This window comes from Microcaecilia unicolor, chromosome 11 (genome assembly GCF_901765095.1).
Source record: "Microcaecilia unicolor chromosome 11, aMicUni1.1, whole genome shotgun sequence".
Taxonomy (NCBI): Eukaryota; Metazoa; Chordata; class Amphibia; order Gymnophiona; family Siphonopidae; genus Microcaecilia; species Microcaecilia unicolor.
In genome coordinates, this window is record NC_044041.1 from 103,294,157 (window position 1) to 103,308,720 (window position 14,564).

The 14,564-nt window shown below is 46.0% G+C and overlaps 1 protein-coding gene across 1 annotated transcript in view; it reads right to left on the minus strand.

The window, feature by feature from the left end:
• The window catches only part of LOC115480887, a 57,123-nt gene extending 42,770 nt beyond the window's left edge, over nt 1-14,353 (minus strand). The window contains exons 1-2 of the mRNA XM_030219857.1: nt 13,868-14,353; nt 895-979 (exon numbers count right to left, since the gene is read on the minus strand). Of these exons, the coding sequence (XP_030075717.1) occupies nt 895-979; nt 13,868-14,113 (331 nt within the window). The 5' untranslated portion in view covers nt 14,114-14,353. The remainder of the gene's footprint in view (nt 1-894; nt 980-13,867) is intronic.
• Between the last annotated feature and the right edge of the window lie 211 nt (nt 14,354-14,564).

Here is a 14,564-nt window from a genome sequence, read left to right on the forward strand (position 1 = left end):
TCTGGTCCTAAACTTGCAGTGCTTTCTCATGGACACCTGAGCTGTTTCTGTCTGTCTGTAAGGGGCACATTTAAATCTTCTGCACTTCTGCAACCGGGCTGCCTTTTTAATTCAGGTTCCTTTAATTTGCATGCCCCCATATCTTCAGCTTTCACAACCTGAACAACCAAAAGCTCCACATCTAAGGCAGCTGCTAGCACTGTACTGTTAGGCCACCATTCAAACCAGTGACCTGTATACAAGACAGAAAATGCAGAAACCACACCATTATCAGCAGTACAGAAAATACTCTTTTTAAAGAAAAGGTACTTCCCACAGAATACCACTATCGGTGTTAAAAATCTATACTGCAAAACCAGGGCAAGTCCCTGGTTTTGTCTTTACAGTTTTTTGTATTAGTGGTGGCTATGGTACTACAAGCAATAGGAATCCTTTAAAGCTGTACCCCAAAGCAGCTGACTAAAAGATAGATCCTGCAAGGGTTTGGACAACACATTTGCTCCCCCATACTATGGTGATTTAAAAAAAGCCCTCTAATCATGTCCTATGGAAATACATAGGATCCAGAGATGCAAACTGTTATTGAAGATCTCACTTGTGTGGGGTTTACACAGACAGGAGTTAAAGAGAATGTGTCTCATCTTGATTTCCATCTACTACAGAATACTTGGGTCCTTTAAGAAAAAACTTCCAAATGTCAAAACTGTCTTGGTTCCCAATTTCATATTCAGTGTCTCATGGATGTTAACAAAAAAATGTACTGTTGAATTACAAACCATTAAGTTGCCATAAAAACAAACAAGAGCTGTAGGCAAGTCTTCTAAAAACGCCCAAATGTGACCTCTTTACTATGACAATGCTGCTACTCATTACAAGAAAAGGACTCCTTCATACCCAGGTCCTTCCGCTGGATGGTCTTCCTCTTTCCCTGCTGTGCATGAATGAAAGCATCTCTGGCAATAGTTTCAATGAATAACTCCTGTAGGGAAAGAAGAGTTTTAATGCATCACCAGTGATGTACACAAAAAATGTGAACGTATTAAGCAGAAACAAGAACCAGAGAGAACGATTAGGAGAATATAACTTTTGAGGTCCATCTAGTCCACCCAATTTTATTCATTCCCGTTGCAGCTGGCTTGTGTTTTTCCCCCTTACAGTTTCACAAACAGGAATCCTTTCTGCTTTTCCTCACTTTCTTGAATTGCCAAGTTGTCTCCACCACCTCTGTTTAGAGACCTTTCCATGAAGAATGATTTCCTGTTGTTCCTGGGTATAATATTTTACAGCTTCATACTATGACTTGTTGTTCATGGGGATTCTTTCCCCTGATAAAAGCAATAAAGCATACTTTTTATTTATTTATATATGTCTTTCATATGTAGGCAGCTAACAGAAGGAGTATTAGTATTAGGCAGGGTTATCTATAAATGTTTTCTCTAATTTTTGGACAGGCTGCATATGCAAAAATGTTCTTTATGCAGTTTTTATAAGTTGTCAAATTGTGTGCTATGAGCCAAAGTGTATCTCAGCAAGTATAATGCAATAATATAAGGATTTAAAAGTGTATTTAACTGTTTTTAATAAAAGCAATTCTGCATTGTTATTTTAGTACCTCATTTGATTTTTCTAATTCTTTAAAATAAATTACATTACATATTTTTACAGATAAGCATAATGCCAAATTTATAAAAACCTGTTAATTTCCTTTTCTTGAACTCTGCTAGACCAGACCAGATAAACAAGTTGGGTCCCCCTACCAGTATAAGGGCTGGTGCAGCCTTCACTATGCCAATGCCAAAGTGGCATAATGTGATGGAAAGACCAACAAATTTAAAGCACTTAGGGAACCATAGCAAAAATACATTAACAACCCCTTACCAATGAAAGTATTTACAATATAAGGCTCAAAGGGAGAGAACAAACAAAGCCCAGAAATGTTTCCCAACACTGTAGTCTTGCAGAGTGGGTTCTGGACTAGTCTAGCAGGACTCAAGGAAAGGAAATTAACAGGCATGAATACATTTCACCACCTTTTTCATCCTGCTAGATTGGTCCAGGCAATCAGGATGCACAAAAGCAGTATGTCATAGAGCAGGGGAAGACATGGCCATCTACATCACAGTTCTGCCAAATGACATCTTATCACTGGTTAGAAAAATCAATCTTGTAATGCTTTACAAAGGAATAAAGAGAACCAAGATGCCACCCTACAAATGTCTTCTGGATCAACCACCGAAGCTTCAGCCCAGGAGATTGACTGTAGTCATGTGGAGTGGGCACAGAATATAAGCTGCTTCAATAGCCGTCTTAATCTACTATGCTATGGATAACTTGGAAGCCACATCCCCTTTATGGTCCCTGAAACAAAATGAAAAGCCTGACCTTACAAGTAATTTGTCACTTCCAGGTATTGTAAAAGCACTTGGATGTTACAACTTATGAAGCTTCCGGGAAGAATTCACTGATCCCCCCTGTCATAAACGCCAAGAGAGGCACCACTTGATTCATAGTTCTTTTTTTTTTTTAAGCATTAACTGCTACTGGCTAAATTAGACCCAGATATTCAATGTTGAGTTATGTATGAGCACTGGCATTTGACTATACAGGCCTATTCAGACATGTCGTATCCACTGGTACTTATGTGGGTCCTGGCTGATATTCAGCCAGGACCACATAAGATGCTTATGCAGGCTCTGGCTGAATATCAGCTGGGACCTGCATAAGGGGATCTGCCAGGTCCCCATAATGCCCTCCCCCAACTTTCTGGTCCCCAATTCTATTCTCTAATTCCCTCAGTTCTGATTTCTGTCCCCCCCCCCCTTCCAGTCCTGATTCCCCCCTTAGTTCTACAACTCCCCCCAATCCACTGTCAGTCCCCCGAGCACTCCCCCCAACCAGGACTTACCTGGAAGTGATCCCTTGTAGTCTAGTGGGATGGACAAGAGCAATTCGCTTCCTCTCCTGCCCCATCTGGCTCTGGGTTCAAAATGGCAACATCAACCCCTAGCGGTAGTTTTGCAATACTACCAGTAGGAGTCAGCCTTCCAAATAAGGGTGGCTAGGGCTGGGTGGGGGGCAAAAAGCTAGGTAGCCAAAGACAGGACAGCCATATTTGGCTGCTTAGTTATGTGCACACCAGCACTGAATGTGACCCGTGCCTGCATAAGTGCTGGCTCCTCCCTGACTCTGCCCACAGACCAGACCGCTCCTCCACTCCTACTACTACTACTATTTAGCATTTCTATAGCGCTACAAGGCATACGCAGCGCTGTACAAACATAGAAGAAAGACAGTCCCTGCTCAAAGAGCTTACAATCTAATAGACAAAAAATAAATAAAGTAATCAAATCAATTAATGAGAACGGGAAGAAGGAGGAGGGTGGAGGGGGGGTGGGGGGGGGGGGGGGGGGGGGAGGGGGGGGGGGGGGGGGGGGGGGGGAGGGAGGGAGAGTGGAGCGTGGTTACAAGGTTACGAGTCAAAAGCAATGTTAAAGAGGTGGGTTTTCAGTCTAGATTTAAATGTGGCCAAGGATGGGGCAAGACGTAGGGGCTCAGGAAGTTTATTCCAGGCGTAGGGTGCAGCGAGACAGAAGGCGCGAAGTCTGGAGTTGGCAGTAGTGGAGAAGGGAACAGATAAGAAGGATTTATCCATGGAGCGGAGTGCACGGGAGGGGTGTAGGGAAGGACGAGTGTGGAGATACTGGGGAGCAGCAGAGTGAGTACATTTATAGGTTAGTAGAAGAAGTTTGAACAGGATGCGAAAACGGATAGGGAGCCAGTGAAGGGTCTTGAGGAGGGGTAGTATGAGTAAAGCGACCCTGGCGGAGATGAGACGGGCAGCAGAGTTTTGAACTGACTGGAGAGGGGAGAGGTGACTAAGTGGGAGGCCAGCAAGAAGCAGATTGCAGTAGTCTAAACGAGAGGTGACAAGGGTGTGATGAGGGTTTTGGTAGAGTGCTCGGAAAGAAAGGGGCGGATTTTACGGATGTTGTAAAGAAAGAAACGACAGGTCTTGGCGGTCTGCTGGATATGAGCAGAGAAGGAGAGAGAAGAGTCAAAGATGACCCCAAGGTTTCGAGCTGAGGAGACAGGGAGAATGAGAGAGCCATCAACAGAAATAGAAACGGGGGGAGCGGGGAGTGGGTTTGGGGGGGAAAATGAGAAGCTCGGTTTTGGTCATATTAATTTCAGGTGGCGTTGAGACATCCAGGCAGCAATGTAGACAAGCACGCTGAAACTTTGGTTTGGATGCAAGGTGAGATATCAGGGGTAGAAAGGTAGATTTGGGAGTCATCAGCACAGGGATCCTCTCCTGCCTGGTTAAACCCTTCTGAACATCAGCCCACTGTCTTTATCGTAAGATTCTTCAGAGCAGCTTGCTTTAAGGGCTCAAAAAGTGATCAGGCCAGGGTATTGGATATCAAACAGAAGACCCATGGTGGCAAAACATCCTGAAGAAGGGGCCAATGTGCTTCATTCCCTGTAAAAATGGCATGACGATGTGTACAACAACTGAAAACGAGAGAAAGTCACCATCTGGAACTTCAGAAAATTAACAACCAAACAGTAAGTGGACCCATATTGGCAGCTTACTCATGTGTGCTTTGGAGACTGGATCAGCCCCCAATGGCAAAGCCACAGCCGCCTGTGGACCACCACCACAGGCACCATCACCCATGAAGAAAACACAGAAAAGGTCAAAATACATCTGCCAGGAAGGCTGCCTCAGGCTCTAAAGAGGCCACCACTGGGAATTGTGCATACCCCTCTGGTGTTCAAAACCACCTCAAAAGCAAAAAGTGAGTTCTAGATCTTGGTTTTCCTTGAATGTACAGTTTTGTAAAATCTGCTGCTTTCACATATAAGCAGCAGTGCTTCCACATGTAGTTAGGAAAAGCTACTACTTGCACTAAAAGCCCCAAGTTTGTTTTTCTGTAAAATGGCTGTTCTGGCTGTAAGTGCTGCTAAATATATAGAGGATTGCAGAAAAAAAGGGTGATTAACTAAAGGTCTCATGTTTAGGCTGCCTTTTGTAAATTACATAGCACATCTTTTTTTCTGATCTAGACACTCTATACAAATGGTGAGTAATTAAAGCCAAAATCTAATCAACATGAAGTCAGCCTACCTCTCTCACTCAAACACATAAAAATACCTGTCTCATACTTGAGCGTAAGACATGGAGAGATTGTGTTTGTGTATACGAATAATATAAAGAATGTGTTTGGAAATCTGTGTGTTTCATAATGTATGCCTTTCTAATCTTGTTAACTTTTATGTGAAAAGAGAAAGAGGTAGGTGGCATGAGAAAATTTGAGGATTGGTGCACAATATTGAGCGCACAGAAATTACTGAAAACTGTTTAAAATCAGAAAGTTTGTATCTTCATTAACTAAATTAACATTTTCAGAAACTGTCTCAGACAAACTCAACAGGCAGCCCAATCATGAGCATGGTAATGAGGTGCAAAACTCCTTTTGTATTCCAGGAAGGATACAAGACTGAGAAGATTACTGCTCTTATAAGTGATTGGAAGCAAAACGTGATTGAAGCTGAAGCATCACTTAAATGTGTGTGTATGACGCTGAATGAGTGTTCAGGTATTCTTTGGTTTAAGATTAGTATTTCAATACGATGTTAAATAATATTTCACCATTGGTCATATAAGTGTTATTTAAAGACAATATAAATTAATCTGCTTGATTATCTATAATTATTAAGCAGGTATCCAAAATCTAATTAATAGAAAATATTTTTATATGTGCAATCACTTTTCACTATTTAATAAACATGTTCTAATGTATATACCTGCTATAAAATGTAAAATGCTGGTAGCTATACATCGCCACAACAGCTAGTGGGATGTATATGGAAGTGTGCCTCAGGTTGTGTGAATGCAGTGTTGCAGAAAGATCTCGGGCTTTAGTAATATAAATAGTGCTACAGGTATATATACCTCAGCTCAGTCCATGTGAATGCTATTATACAGTACTGTGCTCTGAGAATATTTTATATATATATATATATATATATATATATATATATTTACTGATGTTGGGTTTTAACCAATAAAGACTGATAACCATCCACCCCATACAAATAAATACATAAATAAAATAGGTGTTTACTGGATAACCACCAGAAAAATAAACACTTCCCTTAATACTCCCTCACCCCCTCTCCTTGTTTGCCTTTTCACTCTACTTGATTTTTATGCCTTTTTCTCGCTGATGAATCCTCATCTATCCAAATGTATGTATAAGTTCTGGAGGACTGGAGAAGGGCAAATGTGCTCCCTCTCTACAAAAACAGGAGGGGGTTGGGAACTACAGGTTGGTCAGTCAGAGCTGGATCAAGGGAGAGTGCTAGATGTGGTATATTTAGATTTTAGCAAAGCCTCTGACACTGTTCCACATATGTGACTTATAAATAAACTAAGTGCTCTCAGGATTGACGCAAAAGTGACTCACTGGGTTAGGACCCGGTCGAGTGAAAAGAGACAAATGGTAGTAGTAAATGAAGTTAACTCTGAGGAAAGGGAGGTCACCAGTGGTGTGCCACAGGGATTGGGCCTTGGCTGGACTCTTTTTAACATTTTTGTGAGTGATATTGCAGAAGGGCTGTCTGGTAAGATTTGCCTCTTTGTGGATGATACCAAAATCTTCAATAGGATAGATACTCATGATGGTGTGGATAACATGAAGAAGAATCTAGTGAAGCTTGAAGAATGGTCCAGAATTTGGCAGCTAAGTTTTAATGAGTGAAGTACTGTGCACAAAACAAGAGTGGGACTTTGGTGTGATCATACCTGATGATCTAAAGGTGGCCAAACAGGTATAAAAAGCGACAGCAAAAACCAGAAGGATGCTTGGGTATATAAGAAGAATGACTAGCAGGAAAAGAGAGGCGATGATGTCCCTGTACGACTCTGGTGAGACCTCATTTAGAACACTGGGTACAATGCTGGAGACCATACCTTCAAAAAGATATAAACAGGATTGAGTTGGTGCAGGGGGCAGCTACTGAAATATTCAGTGGTCTTCATCATACAGCATATGACTTAAAGATCGCAATATGGAAAAGAAGCGGAAGAGGGGAGATATGATAAGACACTTAAAAACCTCTGTGGCATAAATGCCTAGGAGGCAAGTCTCTTTCAACTGAAAGGAAACTCGAGAAAGTGAAAGGAAAAGGTGGTGGATATGTGGAATAGCCTCCTGGTGGAGACCAAGACTGTATCTGAATTCAAGAAAGCATGGGACAAGCAAGCAGGATCTCTAAGGGAGAGAAAAGGATAGCGAACGATATGAATAGGTAGACGTGATGTGTCATGTGGTCTTTTTTTGTTGTAATTTTCTACGTTTCTATCATTTGCAACTGGTTCAGAATGCAGCAGCATCAGTGCTCTGGTGGCTAGGAGTTTCAGAGTATAGCTTGCCAGTGTTGGCAGAGATGCACTGACTCCCTGTATACAAGAGACTTTCCTTTAGCATGTTGACATTAACATTAGAGGCTGATATTCAAGCTATTCAACCAGCCAGAAATGCTTCTGGATGGATAAATCGCTTGTTTGGGGCAAGCCACTGATATTCAGCAACACTTAACTGGTTAGTGCCGCTGAATACTGTCATACACTGCTGAACTCAAAACCTATTTTGTGGGTGGTCCATGTATGGATTCTGCACTTAACTGACAAAGTTAACAGTTAAATCAGACTGCATAAGTCAGTCGTCCTATCTTTATGTGGTGTCGTTTATGTAGTTATGTGCTGAATATTGCCACTTAACTGCATAAGATAATAGCCAGCTGCATAAACCTGGATATTCCATGCCAGTGTTAATGCCAGCTAAATACTGACCCTTAAGATTTTTGAATTGGTTGGGTCTAATATATCTTTTGGCTAAACTAAGCCAGTGGAATCTTTGTTTTGTGAGTATCAGTTGGTGGTTCCTGGCTTGGTATACCTCAGTCAATGATTGCATAAGAACCTATGTTTTCTGTTGGGGCACCTGCATTCTAGCCTAAATGGATGCTTGTTCCACATCAGATCACTAAACTCTTCACTTTTAGGAAACAGCTGAAGATATACTTAACTGCCACTAGATAAAAGTATATCTAGGTAACCAGTTTGGTTTGGGATCACAGTTTGTTTAGGACTTGACAAATTATGCTGTATTTGAGGGCTGTCTTAGTCGGGTGAGGGGTCTTGTATACAGTGGGGGAAATAAGTATTTGATCCCTTGCTGATTTTGTAAGTTTGCCCACTGACAAAGACATGAGCAGCCATAATTGAAGGGTAGGTTATTGGTAACAGTGAGAGATAGCACATCAAATTAAATCCGGAAAATCACATTGTGGAAAGTATATGAATTTATTTGCATTCTGCAGAGGGAAATAAGTATTTGATCCCTCTGGCAAACAAGACCTAATACTTGGTGGCAAAACCCTTGTTGGCAAGCACAGCGGTCAGACGTCTTCTGTAGTTGATGATGAGGTTTGCACACATGTCAGGAGGAATTTTGGTCCACTCCTCTTTGCAGATCATCTCTAAATCATTAAGAGTTCTGAGCTGTCGCTTGGCAACTCGCAGCTTCAGCTCCCTCCATAAGTTTTCAATGGGATTAAGGTCTGGTGACTGGCTAGGCCACTCCATGACCCTAATGTGCTTCTTCCTGAGCCACTCCTTTGTTGCCTTGGCTGTATGTTTGGGTCATTGTCGTGCTGGAAGACCAGCCACGACCCATTTTTAAGGCCTGGCGGAGGGAAGGAGGCTGTCACTCAGAATTGTACGGTACATGGCCCATCCATTCCCCCATTGATGCGGTGAAGTAGTCCTGTGCCCTTAGCAGAGAAACACCCCCAAAACATAACATTTCCACCTCCATGCTTGACAGTGGGGACGGTGTTCTTTGGGTCATAGCAGCATTTCTCTTCTCCAAACACGGCGATTGAGTTCATGCCAAAGAGCTCAATTTTTGTCTCATCTGACCACAGCACCTTCTCCCAATCACTCTCGGCATCATCCAGTGTTCACTGGCAAACTTCGACGGGCCGGTCACAGTGCCTTCCGAGCAGGGGGACCTGCGTGGCACTGCAGGATTGCAATCCGTTATTCGTATGTGTTACCAATGGTTTTTCGTGTGACAGTGGTCCCAGCTGCCTTGAGATCATTGACAAGTTCCCCCTTGTAGTTGTAGGCTGATTTCTAACCTTCCTCATGATCAGGATAACCCACGAGGTGAGATTTTGCGTGGAGCCCCGATCTTTGTCGATTGACAGTCATTTTGTACTTCTTCCATTTCTTACTATGGCACCAACAGTTGTCTCCTTCTCGCCCAGCGTCTTACTGATGGTTTGTAGCCCTTCCAGCCTTGTGCAGGTGTATGATCTTGTCCCTGACATCCTTAGACAGCTCCTTGCTCTTGGCCATTTTGTAAGGTAGAGTCTGACTGATTCACTGAGTCTGTTGGACAGGTGTCTTTCATACAGGTGACCATTGCCGACAGCTGTCTGTCATGCAGGTAACGAGTTGATTTGAGCATACTACCTGGTCTGTAGGGGCCAGATCTCTTACCTGGTTGGTGGGGGATCAAATACTGATTTCCCTCTGCAGAATGCAAATAAATTCATATACTTTCCACAATGTTGATTTTCCGGATTTATTTGTGATGTGCTAGACTCTCACTGTTACCAATAACCTACCCTTCAATTAGGGCTGCTCATGTCTTTGTCAGTGGGCAAACTTCCAAATCAGCAATGGATCAAATACTTATTTTCCCCCCCTGTATGTGGTTTTATATTTTATGTAGTTATTCCACTGGGCCTTATGTAAAGACAGGACAAAGTTCTAAGTAAATTAATGTGCAGAGATATACAACCAGTCCTGACCTGCGGTCAGTTATAAACAGCTGAGAGAATCTGAAGGTGAACAAAGCTATGGGGCCGGATGGGATACATCTCAGGATGCTGAAGGAGCTCAGAGAGGTCCTGGCGGGGCACCTCTTAAAGAGTTATTTAATAGATCTTTAGAGACGGGAGAGGTTCCCGCAAGATCTGGTCCCTCTTCACAAAAGTGGAGACAGGGAAGAAGTGGGAAACTCCAGACCGGTCAGTCTCACGTCGGGTGGCAAGGTAAAATAATTGGAGTCGCTGCTGAAAGAAAGGATAGTTTAAGTTTCTAGAAGCCGACGAGTTACAGGACCCGAGGCAACATGACAAAAAACAGCTTGTACTGGAGGAAATACCTTATTTAATCAATGTCACCGAAGGATCACTAAACTGCTGCAGCGCGGCTTGAAGAAGGCTTCTGTTAGACTCCACATAAGCCAAATAGTTAATTTCGCTTGAGCTCAGTGGCGTACCAAGGGGGGGGGGGCGGTGGGTGCGATCCGCCCTGGGTGCACGCCGCTGGGGGGGTGCCGCACGCCTGTCCGCTACGTTCGTTCTGTGCTCCCTCTGCCCCGGAAAAGTTACTTCCTGTTCCGGGGCAGAGGGAGCATGGAAACGGACGAAACGGACAGGCGTGCGGCACCCCCCCCCCCCCAGCGGCGTGCAGCCGGGGGGGGGGGGGGGGGCGCTGCTGCCGGGAGCGGGGCGCATCGGCAATTCGCCCCGGGTATCAGCCCCCCTAGGAACGCCACTGCTTGCGCTCCTCTTTTATGCGGGACCGCATTTCTTATTGCCCTTCATCAGGAGGAGCAATTCCCAAATCCTTCAGGACTATGAAACAGATGTCCAAGCGGGACCACCCATACCTTTCACCGTTAACATTTAATGCCAAGAAGTGTAGAATGATGCACTTGGGGTGCGGAAACCCAAAGACAGATACCCGATAGAAGGGGAGAGATTAGTAAACCCGACTCAGGACAGAGACCTTTGGGTGTTGGTGTCGGAGGATCTGAAGGTGAAGAAACAATGCGACAAGGCGACGCCGTGGCCAGAAGGATGCTAGGCTGTGTAGAGAGGGGCATAACCAGCAGAAGAAAGGAGGTGTTGATGCCTCTCTACAAGTCGTTGGTGAGGCCCCACTTGGAGTTTTGGAGGCCGTATCTTGCTAAAGATGTAAAAAGGCTGGAAGCGGTGCAAAGAAAAGCTACGAAAATGGTATGGGATTTGCGTTGCAAACCGTACGAGAGACTTGCTCACCTGAATATGTATACCTTAGAGGAAAGGAGAAACAGGGGTGATATGATACAGACGTTCAAATATTTGAAAGATATTAATCCGCAAAAGAACCTTTTCCGGAGACGGGAAGGCAGTACAACTAGAGGACAAGAATAAAGGTTGAAGGGGGGCAGACTCAGGACTAATGTCAGGAAGTATTTTTTTCACAGAAAGGGTGGTGGACTGGATATGGGGAATGCCCTCCTGCGGGAGGTGGTGGAGATGAAACGGTAATGGAATTCAAACATGCGTGGGATAAACACAAAGGAATCCTATTTAGAAGGAATGGTTCCGTGGAATCTTAGCGGAGATTGGGTGGCGACGCCGGTAATTGGAAACAAAACGGGAGCTGGGCAGACTTCTACGGTCTACGCCCTGATCGTGACTGAATAGATAGGGATGGGCTCATAGGCGTAGTTTGACTGTTTCATTTGGGGGGGGGGGGCAAAGGATGGGCGGAAGCAAATATAGCATATTCATTTGCATGTATACATATGCAAATGAATATGCTAATATGGAGGAAGGAATTGAAATTTACAGGCAAAATATCACAGATGCACATTTCAAAAAGCTGACATATTTCAATTAATAAATTCTGAATAAAATACTTTTATCTACCTTTGTTGTCTGATCATTTAGTTTTTCTATTCGTTTTGGTCCCAGTGTCTTCTGTTTTATGCATGTGTCTTCTTTCCAGTAGGCTTCCCTCTTGCTCCCCACCCTCCCAGTCCCATCCATCTCTTGCTTCCTTCCTCTGCTCCCCACCCCTCCCAGTCCCATCCATCTTCTGTTCCTTCCCTCTGCTCACCATCCCATCCATCTTCTGCTCCTTCCCTCTGCTGTGCCTGACCTCTCCCAATCCCATCCATCTCCTGGTCCATCCCTCTGCTCCCCACCCCTCCCAGTCCCATCCATCTTCCCTCTGCTCCCCACCCCCCCCAGTCCCACCCATCTCTTGCTCCTACCCTCTGCTCCCCACCCCTCCCAGTCCCATCCATCTCTTGCTCCTTCCCTCTGCTCCCCACCTCTCCCAGTCCATCCATCTCGCTCCTCCTCTGCTCCCAGTCCATCCATCTCCTGGTCCTTACCTCTGCTCCCAACGCTCCCAGTCCCATCCATCTCTTGCTCCTTCCCAGTCCCATCCATCTCCTGGTCCTTCCCTCTGCTCCCCACCCCTCCCAGTCCCATCCATCTCCTGGTCCTTCCCTCTGCTCCCCCCCCCCCCCCGTCCCATCCATCTTCCTTCTGCTGCCCCCCCCCCCCGCGAGGTCCAAGATCGTGACTCCGTCTACCCCCCTCTCTTCCTCCCTCTGGCGCAGGCAACAGTCTTCATCAGCTTTTCTGTGTTCCTGGCAGCGGTAGCGATGTACACGCTGCCTTCGGTCTGCCCCGGAAGCCTTCTCTTCAAGTTCCTGTTCCCACCTATGCGGGAACAGGAACTTGAAGAGAAGGCTTCGGGGCAGAGCCGAAGGCAGCGTGTACGTCGCTACCGCTGCCAGGAACGCTGAAAAAGACTGCTGCCTGCGCCGGAGGGAGGAAGAGAGGGGGGTAGATGGACACGCTCCTCTCCGTCCGCTTGGCTTCCCTGCCCTCTCTGTCTGCGTCCCGCCCGAAAGAAAATGACGTCAGAGGAAGGCGGGACGCAGACAGAGAGGGCAGGGAAGTCAAGCGGACGGAGAGGAGCGCGTGCCTGCTTGGTTTTTTTTTTTTTAAACTACTGGCGCTGTGGCGCCTCGTCGTCGTTTGGGGGGGCATTGCCCCCACTCGCCCCCCCCCCCGCCGGAGGGAGGGAGGAAGAGAGGGGGGTAGACTGACACGTTCCTCTCCGTCCGCTTGGCTTCCCTGCTCTCTCTGTCTGCGTCCCGCCTTCCTCTGACGTCATTTCCTTTCGGGCGGGACGCAGACAGAGAGAGCAGGGAAGCACAGCGGACGGAGAGGAACAGTGTCAGTCTACCCCCCTCTCTTCCTCCCTCCTCCGGCGGGGGGGGGGCGAGTGGGGGCAATGCCCCCCCAAACGACGACGGGGCACTGCAGCGCCAGTAGTTTAAAAAAAAAACAAGCAGGCACGCGCTCCTCTCCGTCCAGCTTGACTTTCCCTGCCCTCTCTGCGTCCCGTCCTTCCTCTGACGTCATTTCCTTTCGGGCGGGACGCAGAGAGGGCAGGGAAGTCAAGCGGACGGAGAGGAGCGCGTGCCTGCTTGTTTTTTTTTTAAACTACTGGCGCTGCGGTGCCCCGTCGTCGTTTGGGGGGCAATCGTCCCCCCCCCCCCCAGTCTATGCCCAGGATGGGCTGGAGTGTAAATTTAGCTTCAGAACTAGTACAAGCACAGTACTTAACTTGGCAGACTTCTAAGGTCTGTGCCCTGAGAAAAGGCAAGGACAAATCAAACTCGGGTATGCATATAAAGTATCACATACCATGTAAATGAGTTTTATCTTGTTGGCCAGACGTATGGACCGTACAGGTCTTTATCTGCCGTCAATTACTATGTTATGTTACTATATGTCAGGACCAGTGCTATAGAGATTGCTGATGCATAGCAGACTAGGCAGTCGTCTAGTGTTGAGAATATAACAACCGATGTCAAAGTAAATAATGGTACTCCTAACACTACCTGAACCCAAAAATCAGCAATATGTACTTTTACCATGAAGATTCGCCTATATGCCTAGTCCCCCTTGCGCCAGCCCGAATCTCCCTTACCGTGGCTTTAGCTATGACAAACACAGCCTCCAGGCCAGTGAGTGTCAGGTCGGGATCAGCTTTCATCAACGCCTTTATGCGGCTGAGGGGCAGCCGCGCCAAGCGGTGTTGAGGAGGTGGAGGGGGCGGTTGCAGCCCTGCTCCGGTTTCTGCGTCCTCCTCTGGCTCAGTACATACTGCGTCCTGCTGCGGCTCACCTCCCGCTGCCGCCATACCCAGAGTGGAACTAGCGGGTACCACCATCATCCATGCTGGAAAGAACGAATTCGGCAGCCATCTTGGATCCGGGCAAATTTGCTCGTTCTCGTCCCACCATTGAGGTGGGGAAGGAGACAAGCACAGGGCCGCTTAGTGATTTTGCTTACACCCAATAGTCATCAACTGTGATTTTGCTTACACCCAATAATCATCATATCGAGCTCTTGGAGTTTAACCGCACTTTTCCGCCCTACTCAAAGATGTCTGCCAGTGCCTCGGCTACAGACACGTCACGTGTTCATCATCGCGTCCCACTCCCCCATTGTCTCGCCTTCCCGGGCCTGGCTACAATTACAGAATTGTTGGGATTTGGGAAGATTAGCAGAACTGTGCGGCTCTGTACAGTGTGACCTGAATAGAGGGAGAAGTGTTTGGGCGAGAAAGTATTTGCAATTGTGGCTCTTTCATAGAGTCTTGTTGCTTTACTGTATGAAAAGAA